The sequence below is a fragment of the Diaphorina citri genome, unplaced genomic scaffold (assembly GCF_000475195.1).
Source record: "Diaphorina citri unplaced genomic scaffold, Diaci psyllid genome assembly version 1.1 scaffold347, whole genome shotgun sequence".
NCBI classification, from domain to species: Eukaryota; Metazoa; Arthropoda; class Insecta; order Hemiptera; family Psyllidae; genus Diaphorina; species Diaphorina citri.
This window is the reverse complement of record NW_007377782.1, coordinates 1-16,273: the sequence shown is the minus strand read 5'-3', so window position 1 is coordinate 16,273 and position 16,273 is coordinate 1. Positions and strand designations below refer to the sequence as shown.

Here is a 16,273-nt window from a genome sequence, read left to right as displayed (position 1 = left end):
TATTAAATCACGACCTAATGGGACAACTGGTGTGAGGGGACCCAAACCTATTACCCTAATGGCTAATGGTAGGAGATAATCTCTCTTATTAATAATAGTCGATATGTCACAAGAGGCACGTGGGTAAGCGAGGCGGTACTTTTGAAGTACCTAAACATTTTCGAACCCATCGGTATTTTTCCCAAAGTGAATAATTTTTAAAAAAGATTCTTATATTTTAGGCCCATTAGATAATAAATACCTATCCCGATCCACCTACGAATCTCTAAAAAAGTTAGAAAATTGAATTGCTTGTACCAGTGTACCTACATGCATGGTTGTAAGTAGCTATAATGCAACCTAATGGGACAACTGGTGTGAGGGGACCCAAACCTATTACCCTAATGGCTAATGGTAGGAGATAATCTCTCTTATTAATAATAGTCAATATGTCACAAGAGGCACGTGGGTAAGCCAGGCGGTACTTTTGAAATACCAAAACATTTTCGAACCCATCGGTATTTTTCCCAAAGTGAATAATTTTTAAAAAGATTCTTATATTTTAGGCCCATTAGATAATAAATACCTAATATCCCGATCCACCTACGCATCTCTAAAAAAGTTAGAAAATTGAATGGCTTGTACCTACATGCATGGTTGTAAGTAGCTATAATGCTTTTGTCTTTTATTTTTGTTCAAGCTGCTGGTGTCAAATGAAAATACCTAATTAGATCGGGCATTCCACAAAATGGCTTTCTATCACCGTTATCAATATCAAAACTCACCGTTCGCTTGGTAAGTCAGATCTCAAACTCTCGAGGTATTTCGGTGTCTATTTTTTGTTGTCCTGCTGGTAAGTTATTACAAATTGTTGTGTTCCTCAGCAAGCCAGGATAGTGGATGGCTCGTATAATGTACTTTACGTTCGGCTCATAAATCACCAACGAACATAAATACAAATAAAATTAATAACCGCAACGAGCACATAAAAAGCTTTGAAACAGTATTAATACGCTAATACATACATTAACTACTTATATTTATACAATATGGATCCATTTTGAGATGGATTCAGCGGTGGACTTTAGACCTCTTGGGTCCAAGTTTGGCGAAAGTTCGGGAGAGGTTAAACAATCCTTTGAGAAGAAACTTCTGTTTGAGGAGAACTCAAAGGATCGTCTATCAATATTTTGTTTGGAGAAAATTGATGAGAGGTTGCTGGAAATTCGGTATAGGTGCATTGGTATGGTGCACATTTCTTAAAAAAAAAATCACTCAAGTTCTCTTGTGAACCTAAAAAAAATTAACTCAGAATTCACTGATTTCTTCACCTCAATACCAAGAAAAGAATATTTTTTTTATTTTCTACACAGGAAAATTAGGCACATCCACTAATACAATATTTTTACACAGGAAGAATAGGCACATCCACTGATATTAGGCAAAGAATTTTCCAGTAGATATCCAACATTTCGAAACAAAGAACATTTCGAAATGGGTAAATTAGGTACACTGTGGACTTCATTACAAGCCTTTTCAATTTCCAAAGGACTTCAAAAGAATAATAGGTCCAACTTACTGACGTAATAGTCCGATATACTTGTACTGAGTAATGTACGAGTAATACTATTATACTACCCGTCCTACTGTGAATAGTATGATGAACGGTTTAACTAGTAGCTTGGCTGATTTGAACGGGATCGAAGGGGTTCAAAGCGGCGAGGATTAACTAAACAAAAGCATGTTATTATGTACAGATATATTGAGCGTGATATTGGTTTGCGTAATGAACGGAATTCAACAGAAAACTATCCCATGCATCAGGAGAGCTTGCACTCGGTGTAATTATTGCACAAGCTCATAAACTGCCTTTAAAAGAAGTGTTTGGTAGGATATTTTTCACTTTTATCAATAATTGGGACCTTTGAACGTTTCGACCCCTCCTCCCTTCCTAAAATCCTCCCTGATAAGCATGGAAATGATAGGTGAGAAGCTGTGAATCCCCCCCCTCTTCTCCCTCTCTCTCAGATCGTGCAGTCTCCCCTGTACCGCCTATTAGGGCATCCTCATTCATAAATTTTCATAGCCACGGCCACAGTCCTATAACTCCCTGTGTACATTAATATACGATGGCCCTCCCCTGTACCGCCTATTAGGGCATCCTCATTCATAAATTTTCATAGCCACGGCCACAGTCCTATAACTCCCTGTGTAGATTAACATAAGATGGCCTTGCAAAACTTTCACAATTGTTTTGAGCGAAAATCATAAATATCTAACTCTTTTAGATAGTAATAAATGGGCTCTGTTGTTCTTTTTTTCTGTCTTTTGCTGAAATAACGATGACTGTTTTTTTGCTGAACTTTAGAATTTGCTACTCCAGAAGACAGTTGACATTATGAAATGCTTTAGGTCCAAATGACTGCCAAAAAAATTCCTCCTACAAGAGACTTCCAGGGAAAAGAAAAAACTTCCCTTTTCTCAAAAATGTAGTAGAATTCAGTAACCACATGCCTCCTGAAAGTGACCAATGATATAGGGCTAAATTTGGCCCTGTAATAATGAGGTTTATTGGACAGATTTTAACGTTGTTACGTCAGAAATTCAATGGACTAACATCTTAATCAAAATTTAACTCTGACACATACCTACCTACCTACCTACCTACCTACGTTTTTCTTGGATGTAAACGGGAGTAAAATCTAAAACATACCTGTGAAGTGTTAAAAGTTATTTTCCCTCTATCTATTAAAGAGAAGTAGACAAGTTCGTATTCAAACTTTCAGACTTCTGTTCAATCTCAAAATCTGAATTTCAAAATCATCATCAGATACATGACTTTGGTGTCGCGGTTGTTATGTGGGTACTTCATTCGACGGCCGGTCGACTATGTGATGTGGACACAGTTTTAGATTTAGGTAAATCAGACTTCAAAAGATTGCATGCTGTTCGCCTCCAAAATTTCCCCGTTATTCCGTTAACTTTGATTTAATACCCAACTCATACCCAAGGAAAAGTGATACCCATCTATGAAGGTCTACCTAATACTATGCGATTACATATCCCATGATTCCACACTTGAATTCACTTAGGTGTCTCCTGAAGTATTCGTGTTATGATTTATGAATAATGCCACCTCGCGTGCAAGTCTCGTGAGACCAGAGGATGGAGTATGGTGTTTGCTAAGGTGTTCCAGGTCTGAGGTGAACATCATTGCGGATTGTGGCAAAATTCTCGTCTGGTGTTTTCCTCGTTTTCAGCTCTCTTGTTTCTTCAGGTTACGACTCGGGGCTGAGGTTTCAAATGATTTTTCTTTTCATGATATTAGAGGGAACTGTGACTGCTAAGATCTTATCGTCCGAAATCAAAGAGAGAAGGAAGACAGGATAGGAAAAAGTCAACCGTTCCGAGAACGAACATTATCCATTCAAAGAAGAAAAGAAAGAAAAATCAACACACCAAATTAACATCCAATTTCTGCTTAGGAAAAATAGGCACATCCACTAATTTTGCACAATAGAAATAGGCACAGCCATTAGTATAGAGACAGATTATTAGATGACTATAAAATTTTAATTACGAGTACCTCGGTAACGTCTTAAATCTCTTTTGAGTTTGCTTTGATATAGTGATACATATTACTCAGACAGCAATATTGAGATGATTCCCAGTGCCGAATCTACAGGAACGTGTTTTAATATTGTAGCTATTTAAATACAGGTTAAAGTAAATACAAAGAGAAACGTGCGGACTCATGTATTTATCCATGCAACTATAAGTAGATCTATGAAACACGAAACATTCTACTTCTAAAAATTCTTATATTCTAAGTATTTCCTATAGTAAAGTATGGAACAACATTTATTACAAGTCCTGTATAATAAGTCCTATAATACGGGCTTTCGCGAAGTTCCTATAAAATCAACTCCTAAGACTGGCTGTTCATTTTTAAATTAATTCTTACTGATATCTTTCGGTGAAACGACCATCTTTAAAATTTGGCTTTAATAGAGGCAATTTCCCTGTATTACAGGACTTATAAGTTTCATGAAACGGGGCCCAGGTTCCAATTTTTCCGTATTTGAAAACCGTATTCGAACGGTCTCCAAGTATTCTCCAAGCGTTCTCAGTACTTCTCAGAGATTTAACATGAGCTTGTAGTCTCGGGAATAAATTGATAGTTTTTATATTGATTTTATTCTTATAAATAAGTAAATCATCTCCTATTATACTGACATTACTGTATTTTTTCGTCTTTGGTTGAAATTAACAAAACAATTTTCCTTTGTATTTTTTAAAATAGGTATCTACGAGAAAAAACAATTTTATTCTGTGATTTATATTTTAAGTTACGAAACAAAATATTTTCTTTTCCGTTTGCCGAGCAATTCGCGTTCCCTTAACACTGTGTCCAGTGTCCACACATGGTCGATGGCCGTCGATCGACGAGGTGAATCTATGTGTTGTCGAGGCAGTGTGGACGGTTCAGTCGACCATCGATCTAGAGGAGGAGAACTATCGATAGTCGGCGCCATCGATAGTTATCGATAGTTTTCAAAAAACTATCGATAGTTTTCGATAGTTTACGATAGTTTTTTTTATTACATATTTTCCTTGTTTCTAAAGGTCTTATCCCCCAAAAAGACCTAACCTAACCTAACCTAATTTAAAGAAAATTATTAACTGTACTCGTATTAATTTAGGTCACAGGGTTTTATTTCAACATTTTTTTTTTCTACAAAATATATTTTTTTAACATTTTTTTTGACACTTTTCACTTCTAAAACGACCAAAACAAACGAAAAATGTGCAGAAAAAAAAACTATCGAAAACTATCGATAGTCAAGCCTCAACTATCGATAGCGTTCGATAGTTATCGATAGTGCTATCGACAGTTCTCCTCCTCTACATCGATCGACGGCCATCGACCATGTGTGGACACACCTCTATACCTCCGATCTCTTTTAGAATCAAAATCCAAATATTTAATATTGTTAAGGTAGAAACACACTATCATCACATCACGTCACGTGAGCTTATGGGGAGTCAGAAAGATATAGTTCAAAGTTTTCCCATAATGTTTTGTAGGTAATTTCGTTTAGAGCAGTCACACTATTATTACTTGATGACGTGACGTGATGTGATGGTAGTGTGTTTCTACCTTTACGTGACCTTCCGCATACAATACCGAGTGTTAGAACCACAACAATATTTTACTGAACAAGATATGCTTTCCTTATTCCACTATTTTTTCCATTAGTCTCTACTGTGTACTTTTCTTTCGGGAAACTGACCACTGTATTTTTTTTTTTCTTTTTTTCCAAGAGGTTTGATAGAGGGAACTGTAACTGCCAAGGTGTTATCGTCCCGAAATCGAAGAGAGAAGAAAGACAGGATAGGAGAAAGCCAGCCGTTCCGTGAACGAACCTTATCCTTTCAGGATAAAATCCTCCCCAGGCGGGAATCGAACCCGCGGCCTAGCACTTACAAGGCACACGCACTACCAACCTATTAAAATAAAAAATTGGACCGATTGCAATACTTTCTCATTACCTTGTATAGGTTCCCTATACGTAAGGGTAATAGAAAGTAAAAAATAGGTTGGTATTAATTCATAGAACCAAGCTAACTAGGCTGGCGACTGGAAAATCGACCACTGCTCCATTCAGTTTTCATTAGAGCAGAGGTCAACAGAGGGAGAGAGAGAGAGTGGGTTAGCCTATTTTTTTGAAGCAGACTATTTTCAAGGCGGGTGGACTGGAGTAATTTATGAGCCTCATAAGAATTTAAGAAATTTTATATACAAGAGTCAAGAGCTAATTGTAAGAAAACAAGGCTGATTTTTCACGACAGAGAGAGAGAGAGAGAGAGAGAGAGAGAGAGAGAGAGAGAGAGAGAGAGAGAGAAAAGGAAATATAAAAACACGGAAAACGATAAAATATAAATATGAAATGTCATTTCGGATGACCATTATAGATATTGAACAGAGATAAAAAAAAAAGGATACGGTTAGATGGCCTATAAAGTCCTGAACAATATCGGAATAATAATAATAATAATAATAATAATAATAATAATAATAATAATAATAATAATGTGTAGTTAAGTTTTATTATTTTTGTCTCTTTTCTAATATTTTCACGTAAATTATTTTGTTCTAAATTTTATTTAGGTAGGTCAACTTTTACAGAGATGCATATTATATTATTATGATAGAATAAAGAAAATAAAATTATACCTATCATTAAAAGATATTTAGATTGGCTTTTTATTTATTTTTCTTCCTAGCTAGGAAGGCTAGCCTTTCCTTATTTCAATAGAGTTGGTTTTTTATTTAAAAATAAAGGGGAGGTTTGATAGAGGCAACTGTAATTTACAGAGGTCTTTTCGTCCTGAAATCATAAAGATAAAGAGAGAGATAAAAAAAAGGATTGATAATAGAGGGAACTGTGCCAAGGTCTTATCTTCCCAAAATCAAAGAGAGAAGGAAGACATGGAAAAAAGCCAGCCGTTCTGAGAACGGCTGGCTGTTCTATCTGTTTAGAATAAAAATTGCCTCGGGCGGGATTCGAACCCGCGACCTAGTGCTCACAAGGCAGGGTGCTACCTTCCAAGCTAACTAGGCTGGCAAAGTCATCATGATACTACTATAGTCTTTTAGTATTGAATAAAATAAAATGTCTACTAGTAAAGTAGGTACCTATTATGCAACTACTACAGACTACACAGATGGTTCGAAAGTCGGCAGGGCGATTTTTGCGACTAGTGCGATTTGGTAACTTTTTTTTCGTGTGAGAAATTTTCAGTTGGCAACACTGCTCGTAGTGAAAAATTTGCAAAATGGCCGCCGGAAAAAAATGTAAACAATGCAAATTTTTGTGATTGCAAAAAATAGCAAAACAGAAAAAAGAACATCAGAACATGAATCATAAATGGAGAAGATAAGATTAAATTGTATTAAACACCGAAAAGTTCATTTCTTTTTTAACTAGTTAAAAGTGTTCTCAGAAGTACATTCCAAATGAAGATTCTTTAAAAAAGCAACTTACCTACATTCCAAAAAATGTCTACAAGATCTCAACTGACGAAAGATTTAAATGGTAAGTTTTGAAAATCAGCCCAAAGAGGCTTTCCCTTGATGTTTTTTTTTACTATAAAACAATCAATGCGTACGCAAATTATCTAAATTCGACAGCAAAATCTCCAGGAATGTTCCCATTAATTTAGGGGTTTTAAAAACACCGAGTTTACAAACAAAAATGTCTACAAGATCTCAACTGACGAAAGATTTAAATGGTAAGTTTTGAAAATCAGCCCAAAGAGGCTTTCCCTTGATGTTTTTTTACTTTAAAATAATCAAAGCGTACGCAAATTATCTAAATTCGACAGCGAAATCTCCAGGAATGTTCCCATTAATTTAGGGGTTTTAGAAACACCGAGTTTACAAACGCTGTGATAACAGCTATCGGGAAACACCTTAAATTTGCAAACCAATCTCTCTTGAAAATAAACAACAAGCTAATGAATCAAAACACAAAACACTGGCCTCAGCAATGTACCTTATCAAGATAAAGATATCAATGGACTGACTAATCACTTTCTTAAGGAACATTGAAAATCAGCCCAAAGAGGCTTTCCCTTGATGTTTTTTTTACTTTAAAATAATCAAAGCGTACGCAAATTATCTAAATTCGACAGCAAAATCTCCAGGAATGTTCCCATTAATTGAGGGGTTTTAAAAACACCGAGTTTACAAACACTATGATAACAGCGATCGGGAAACACCTTAAAATTTGCAAACCAATTTCTCTTGAAAATAAACAAGCTAATGAATCAAAACACAAAACACTGGCCTCAGCAATGTAGGTAGGTACCTACCTTATCAAGATAAAGATATCAATGGACTGACTAATCACTTTCTTAGGGAACAAGGGATTTTACAAATGAATTATCCGACTAATTTGATAGAGATTTGCAAGGAATCAGTTCAATTGGCCATGGGTGACTCATATTCCTAGAATTTGATATCCTTACTCCACCCCTTTCAGTCTATTACAAGCCCAACTGAACTATCTTGAAGATTTAGTGTATCTCTAATTTTTATGTTGTAGAAATTAAAGTAGTTTGATACAGAAATGTTAATAGTCATGTTATTTGTTTAGTACCTAGACATTTATTAAGTGTTAGATTTATCTGTTCCAATTTTGGACATGAGTGGATGTGGATGTGATAATGCCCCCTCCAAATCCTGTAGCAGGTTACTAAAGAATTTGTACTATATACTTTTGTTTGTTTATATTAAGGAATGTTTTTAATACTCTGGTCTCTAGCAGTAGTGTGTTCTTATTGATCAAAAGCTAAGAAAGCACCACTTCATTTCTCTTCTTATTAATATTTTTTACCATGATTATTTAATTTATAGCTAAATTTCCTTTAGGAATGAGCTCTTAAAAAAAAAAAAAAAAAAAAAAAATCTGTCTATTCTAATCTTACGGGTGCTGGACTTTTTGGGGTCCTCGTACCTCTCATATTGTAATTTTACAATTCCTTAAGCATTTTTTTTTTATTAAAAATAAAACAATCAAGTAGTAAGTATTGTCTAATCCTTTTTGTTTGTCCTTTTGCAGAAAGTGTAAAATCATTACTGGCAAGGCGTGTGAAAATCCTTCTAAAAAATGTCGTCAAGCTGGAGGCAAAAGGATTTAAGACTGAAAACAAAGTGCTCGTATTTTCACCATGTAGACTGTTTGTGCTGACCTCTAGAGTACCGACAAAAGTGAGTGTCATTTCAGGTAGGATCGGAACGCCACCTTAATAGGTACCTACCTAATTTTATCTTAAAGGGGGGGGGGGGAGTAATAATAAAAAAATATGTAGGTACCTTTTAAAATTAAGGTAATTTAAAACCTAGAAGGGTCCCATCTTCCCATGGAATTATTCTGATTTTCTTCCTTGTAGGTACCTCTCAATTTGGTATTTTACAATTCCTTAATCATCAAAAATAAAAAACCATCAAGTAGGTACATTTCTAATCCTTTTGATTGTTCTTTTGCAGAAAGTGTCAAATCATTACTGGCAAGGCGTGTGAAAATCCTTCTAAAAAATGTCGTCAAGCTGGAGGCAAAAGGATTTAAGACTGAAAACAAAGTGCTCGTATTTTCACCATGTAGACTGTTTGTGCTGACCTCTAGAGTACCAACAAAAGTGAGTGTCATTTTCTATCTCAGGGGAATCTTTGTTCAAGTGCTTGCTAAAAACTTACACAATTATATATGTAAAGTGTGTCCACACATAGTCAACTGGTGGTTGATCAACATCAATCAACATTGACCCAACTGTCCACACTGCCTCGATAACATAGTTTCTCCTCATCGCTAGATCATATCAGCCAGCCTATGTTTTGACGTACCTTAAGAACAATACTTTTCCATAGGAAAGAGCCCAGATATTATTTGAATAGCTAAGAGCCAGAGCAGACCAAGTCCAAAAAGAGCATTTTGAGATAAATGGAGTCAAAGTTTAGGGCTGGTCAAAGTTTAAATAGAGCTAGCCTCTTTTAGCCTCAAATTAACAAATCTCTGGCCCAGATATTATTTGAATAGCTAAGAGCCAGAGCAGACCAAGTCCAAAAAGAGCATTTTGAGATAAATGGAGTCAAAGTTTAGGGCTAGTCAAAGTTTAAATAGAGATAGCCTCTTTTAGCCTCAAATTAACAAATCTCTTCTATGTCTTCTATTTCAGATTGAGTTTCATTTTCATTACCTAGAAATTCAGGCTGTGGAAAGTAAAAAATTGAATCAAGTAAGTAACCTACCGACCTACTACTTACCTAAGTATCTACATTTGTTTTACCTTTTATTTATTATTATTTTTTTTTACAAAATTTTTTTGCTTCCTTTGTTAGATAAGTTACTCTAATTTTTGACACCATGACCTTTAGTCTTGATAGCTTTTTGATTACCTATAATATGACTCATTATTCATCTCATTAAATTATCAGCATATTTTTCTTCTCACTCATGGTACTATAGCATACCTTAGCATGAGTCACTCAGTTCTTCAGAAACCACAGTTCACCAGGATCATAAAAATAATGAACTAGTCCATAGTGCATATTATGGAGACAAAATAAATTGTAACTTCTACAGGGTACATAAAAAAAAAGTTGGGCTGGGGGACTTAAAACAGGGAGTAGACCAGCTTAGTCTGGCTTTGAGAATTTAAACAGGGAGTAGACCAGCTTAGTCTGGCTGGGGACTTGAAACAGGGAGTAGACCAGCTTAGTCTAGCTGGGGGACTTTAAACAGGGAGTAGACCAGCTTGGTCTGGCTTTGAGACTTTAAACAGGAACTAGACCAGCTTAGTCTGGCTTTGAGACTTTAAACAGGGAGTAGACCAGCTTAGTCTGGCTGTGGGACTTAAAACAGGGAGTAGACCAGCTTAGTCCATGGGCTAAAAATCACTTTTTTTTTGGAGAGCTTAGTCTGGCTGGGGGACTTTAAACAGGGAGTAGACCAGCTTAGTCTGGCTGGGGGACTTTAAACAGGGAGTAGACCAGCTTAGTCCATGGGCTAAAAATCACTTTTTTTTTGGAGAGCTTAGTCTGGCTGGGGGACTTTAAACAGGGAGTAGACCAGCTTAGTCTGGCTGGGGACTTTAAACAGGGAGTAGACCAGCTTAGTCTGGCTGGGGGACTTTAAACAGGGAGTAGACCAGCTTAGTCTGGCTTTGAGACTTTAAACAGGGAGTAGACCAGCTTAGTCTGTCTGGGGGACTTAAAACAGGGAGTAGACCAGCTTAGTCTGGCTGGGGGACTTTCAACAGAGAGTAGACCAGCTTAGTCTGGCTGGGGCACTTTAAACACCATATTGGAAAAATCATTACGGTACGGGATTACGGTACATCCTAGAGAAAAAGTGTAAATGTATGGAATGTAGAAAATAAAAAGACATACAACTTTCTAATTTATTGTTATTAGAAAAAAGTTACCGGAAACGAGATATTCTCAAAACACTTTAAACAGGGAGTAGACCAGCTTAGTCTGGCTGGGAGACTGTAAACACGGAGTAGATCAGAAAAAAACTTGGTGTACTTTTTGCCCCAGACACGTTTTTTGAAGGGATATCACGAGTTTTTCTAATTCGTCTAAGTTTCCTAAAGAAATTTATGAGTGGTCTTAATTCTCGTTTACTTTTGCAGCTGCAATAAAACGATCAGTTTATGACCCGACATGTTCCCGATGACAAGGTTATTGACAATTGACAGATCCAGAGTTCTTGGAATTTGATCAGGACGTCAGACTGTTGTCATCTGGTGTCTGATTTTGGGCTGGCGATAAAATTCTTTTTCAAGTTTCCGTTCTTGTAAGTACGAATTTTAGAACGTGCAAGTAAGTTTGAAAATTGACAAATACAATAACACAAAGTAAGTAGATTCCCTCTCAAATCGTGGATAGATTATTTATTTTAATTTTCAGAAATTAGTGGATGTCTCTATTTTTCTCGTGCAAAAATCTGTATCTAGGTACCCATTTTTCTTGTTTAAGGATTATGGTATATGTGTAGTAATATTTTTTTTTCTTCTGTGGAAGAGTGAAAGTACGTGAAGGAAAGGTAGAAGGTACCCCATTTTTCTTGTGTAGGAATTAGTGGATCTGTCTATTTTTCTTGTATGGATATTTGGATATGTGCTTGTTCACCACTATGATATCTTGTGTAGGTAGAAAATATCAGCTATTGAAAAAGAAACTTGGTCTCGTTGGTTCTCACACCAAATTCATTGGATATGTAAAGACAAGAGTTCTATTGTAAGACTAATGACTACCAGATCTAAAATTTTATCTCTGAATCTGATCTGATTTTCAAATCTTTTTCTATTTGTTGGTTTTTCGAAATGTATCCGAACTTATACTGCTCATGTATTGTATTGTACGTTGTACGATTCTAATGTATTCAGCCCAAGAGTTCTATTGTAAGACTAATGACTACCAGATCTAAAATTTTATCTCTGAATCTGATCTGATTTTCAAATCTTTTTCTATTTGTTAGTTTTTCGAAATGTATCCGAACTTATACTGCTCATGTATTGTATTGTACGTTGTACGATTCTAATGTATTCAGCGTTTCTCAAGCTGTACGTAATCACAGTTTTGATTTTTACAGGTACCTACTGCTCGAATAAAGATTAAAAAATTCCTTTTTCTCCTTTTAGGCGCTTTAACACTACGGACAGTGGGTCGGTCGTGCCGTATAAAGATTTCTTTTATTCCAGCAGAAATATACTGTAGACAAATTTCCATATCTCAGCTGGGATTGAACCAACGACCACCTGTTTACCAGGCGTCTTGACCACTATTAGCCACTTATCTCCTCAAAAGTTGAGAATCACTCACACAAAACTCAGTCGAGGTGTGATCTTTAGAACTGTGTTCCAGTGTTAAAGTGTCTAATTAGTGACCATGTTTTACTTTTCTCTCGTTTTAACTTCAGAGTTCGGGTTGTCTTTAATTAATGAGATTGAGAGATTGTTGGACTGTTAACGATCATCTCGAGTTGAAAAGGATTGAAGACTTTTCAGGTATCACAGAGAAAGATGTGATACGAGCACCTATGTCTGCTTTTTCAAGATGGATCCAGGTTAGACAAAAGAAAGGGAGGGTTCTATGTTAACGATCATCTCGAGTTGAAAAGGATTGAAGACTTTTCAGGTATCACAGAGAAAGATGTGATACGAGCACCTATGTCTGCTTTTCAAGATGGATCCAGGTTAGACAAAAGAAAGGGAGGGTTCTGAAAAGGAGAATTACCTTTATATGGTCCAAATGAAGGTCCATGCCAAATTTGGTGCTTTCCTGACGAAATGCAGCTTTTTTGACGTTGGGCCACCCACTATTTCTCTCGTTTTAACTTCAGAGTTCGGGTTGTCTTTAATTAATGAGATTGAGAGATTGTTGGACTGTTAATGATCATCTCGAGCTGAAAAGGATTGAAGACTTTTCAGGTATCACAGAGAAAGATGTGATACCTACGAGCACCTATGTCTGCTTTTTCAAGATGGATCCAGGTTAGACAAAAGAAAGGGAGGGTTCTGAAAAGGAGTAAATAAGTTGATACCAACTTATTTACTATACGAGTAAATAAGTTGGTATCAAATGCTGGGAATTGACTATCAGTTCATTTTTCTAAAGGAGTAAATAAAAAGGTTGTTTTTAATAAATGAAAGTCCTCGAGCAGTTAAATATGCTGAAACTGCTGAAAGTTTTGATAGACTATACGAGTAAATAAGTTGGTATCAAATGCTGGGAATTGACTATCAGTTCATTTTTCTAAAGGAGTAAATAAAAAGGTTGTTTTTAGTAAATGAAAGTCCTCGAGCAGTTAAATATACTGAAACTGCTGAAAGTTTTGATATGATTTTGACAATAGCAATAATGGTTAGAAAGAAATACCTTGTACCGGAATGAAGCATTGTGTAGCCACAAAATGTACATTTCATAGCGGGTACAGACTAACAGAGAGGCATACCCGCGGCTCAGAAGTTAGCCTTGGCCCCGGGGGTCAAACCCGTATTGATCTCCTGCATAACTTCTTGCTGGTACCAGAAATATGAATTTCATATTTTTCTAGAAGACTTAAGGAAGAACAAATAATAATCTACATGAAAAGATAACATCAAGTAATGTCTTCACCCACTGCTTATTTTTCTTTCACATGTTTGATCTAGTGGAAGATTTTGATTAAAATAATTACCTCTACCAGTCTACCACATAGTAGCTTTATTTGGTAGTGCTAGTGCCAAATATAAGATATGTTATACGAGGTGTACAAGCCTACATGTCGTTTCTGTAGAGACCTGATTGGCCAAGAGGAGATTTGAAGTCAATGAAGAACAAATAATAATCTACATGAAAAGATAACATCAAGTAATGTCTTCACCCACTGCTTATTTTTCTTTCACATGTTTGATCTAGTCAGTGGAAGATTTTGATTAAAATAATAAAAATTATCTCTACCACATAGTAGCTTTATTTGGTAGTGCTAGTGCCAAATATAAGATATATGTTATACGAGGTGTACACTGTACAAGCCTACATGTCGTTTCTGTAGAGACCTGATTGGCCAAGAGGAGATTTGAAGTCAACCCTGGGAGAGGGTCAAAAAATATATCACGATTCTTTCCAATGTACATTTTACCTTCATTACAATTAGCCTTGTGTGGACAGTTGAATGTCTTCACTCGTTTATTTTGAAATGTTACAATGCCTATCAACTGAAATAAAACTAAAAGTTACCAACATGGCTTACCATCGTTTTCTCATTCTCCCCATGAGATATACGTTTATGGAGTTCATGTAATTTGCAATACAAGTCAGGCTATAATTCTTCCACTGCATCAAAATATCAAATCCATCTACAAGCAGCAGCTTTGCGCAGAGTATTTTTAATGATTTTATTTTCAAATGTCGTCCATGACAAGTATTTCTCAATTTTTATGCCTATCAACTGAAATAAAACTAAAAGTTACCAACATGACTTACCATCGTTTTCTCATTCTCCCCATGAGATATACGTTTATGGAGCTCATGTAATTTGCAATACAAGTCAGGCTATAATTCTTCCACTGCATCAAAATATCAAATCCATCTACCTACAAGCAGCAGCTTTGCACAGAGTATTTTTAATGATTTTATTTTCAAATGTCGTCCATGACAAGTATTTCTCAATTTTTTTTTAAACAGGTGACGTCGCGCGACATTGTCGCGCGATTTTGTCGCACGACAGAGGTCGCGTTGGTGGAAATCCACCTTAAAAGCTCCGGGTTCGTTAGAGGTATCCGTCAAAGTTGGAGTTAGTTTCTACCCTACAGAATAAAGCAATTGAAAAGCTAAAATATTGTACAACTTGACATCAAAACTCAATCCCATATGGTAGAAAAATCAGGTCTGCAAATACATGTTTCTAGTGAATATGTAATGTCTTTAGAAAAAGAACATCCACACCTTCTGGTAAAACAGACCGTACATCTTAAACGCTAACCAGCAAGATTTCACAACAAAACCTCTCATATCTCTTGTTCGATATAATGGGCACCTCTTATCTATAATTTATTTAAAAACGCAACCGTTTCGATCTTTAATCAAAGGATTGCGTCAAGTACTCTGAAGATTATCCTCTAAATCACCGAAGGGTTAGAGGGTCAGGTTGATTGGAGATCACAAATGCCACAGAGTACCAGAGAGTCAAGTACTCTGAAGATTATCCTCTAAATCACCGAAGGGTTAGAGGGTCAGGTTGATTGGAGATCACAAATGCCACAGAGTACCAGATGCTAAGGAGGAGCAGAGGCTTCAAAGGAACAAATTATCGGTAATCCTGAAGAGCCTCTTTGGTCCTTTTGTAAGCCTGAGAAAACTTAAACTCAGAATTCAGTTGTTTCTTAAACAACAGAAAAGGTATTTCTACTATTTGACACCATAGACCTTTTGGTGAACTTTAGACCTCTTGGGTCCAAAACGTTCGAGAGGGATTAAACAATCCTTTGACCGCCTATCAACATTTTGCTTGGATAAGTTTGATGAGAGGTTGATGAATAATTCTGTATAGCCATAGTCACACATTCCTTAAAATTTCTCACATAAAGTTATATTGTAAACCGAAAAGGTATTTTTGTACTATTTGCTACATAGGGAAATTGGACACATCCACTAATACAATAAATCACAAGAAGAACAGGCGCATCTAGTGATGGGTAATTTTCTTTCTACCGATGAGCTAGAATCAAAATCCAAATATTTAATATTGTTAGGGTAGAAACACACTACCATCACGTCACGTGAGCTTACGGGGAGTCAGAAAGATGTAGTTCAAAGTTTTCCCATAATGTTTTGTAGGTAATTTTGTTCAGAGCAGTCACACTATTATTACTTGATGACGTGACGTGTCAAAGTTTTCCCATAATGTTTTGTAGGTAATTTCGTTCAGAGCAGTCACACTATTATTACTTAATGACGTGACGTGATGTGATGGTAGTGTGTTTCTACCTTTACGTGACCTTCCGCTTACAATACCGAGTGTTAGGAACAATACCAAGTGTTAGAACCACAACAATATTTTACTGAACAAGATATGCTTTCCTTATTCCACTATTTTTTCCATTAGTCTCTACTGTGTACTTTTCTGTCGGGAAACTGACCACTGTATTTTTTTTTTTCTTTTTCTCCAAGAGGTTTGATAGAGGGAACTGTAACTGCCAAGGTGTTATCGTCCCGAAATCGAAGAGAGAAGAAAGACAGGAT

At 36.1% G+C, this 16,273-nt stretch overlaps 1 protein-coding gene and 1 long non-coding RNA gene across 2 annotated transcripts; both read left to right on the top strand.

Annotated features, from left to right (window-relative positions):
- The first annotated feature begins 6,888 nt into the window (after positions 1 to 6,888).
- Positions 6,889 to 11,187, top strand: LOC113466856 (F-actin-uncapping protein LRRC16A-like). Its single transcript, XM_026822617.1, has 4 exons — positions 6,889 to 7,079; positions 8,607 to 8,755; positions 9,721 to 9,780; positions 11,179 to 11,187. Exons 1-4 carry the CDS (start codon positions 7,043 to 7,045, stop codon positions 11,185 to 11,187), a joined length of 255 nt encoding a protein of 84 aa, XP_026678418.1. The 5' UTR covers positions 6,889 to 7,042.
- A 4,586-nt stretch (positions 11,188 to 15,773) lies between these two features.
- LOC113466857 lies at positions 15,774 to 16,266 on the top strand. Its single transcript, XR_003391129.1, has 2 exons — positions 15,774 to 15,868; positions 15,946 to 16,266. It is a non-coding gene; the product is annotated as an uncharacterized LOC113466857 (long non-coding RNA).
- Positions 16,267 to 16,273: the final 7 nt, after the last annotated feature.

What these genes read in the sequence shown, in the direction of transcription:
- LOC113466856 (XM_026822617.1), top strand. Translation starts at nt 7,043, where the DNA reads ATGTCTACAAGATCTCAACTGACGAAAGATTTAAATG. An exon ending in ACTGACGAAAGATTTAAATG is followed by an intron (nt 7,080 to 8,606) that starts GTAAGTTTTGAA and finishes GTCCTTTTGCAG; the next exon opens with AAAGTGTAAAATCATTACTG. An exon ending in CCTCTAGAGTACCGACAAAA is followed by an intron (nt 8,756 to 9,720) that starts GTGAGTGTCATT and finishes CTTCTATTTCAG; the next exon opens with ATTGAGTTTCATTTTCATTA.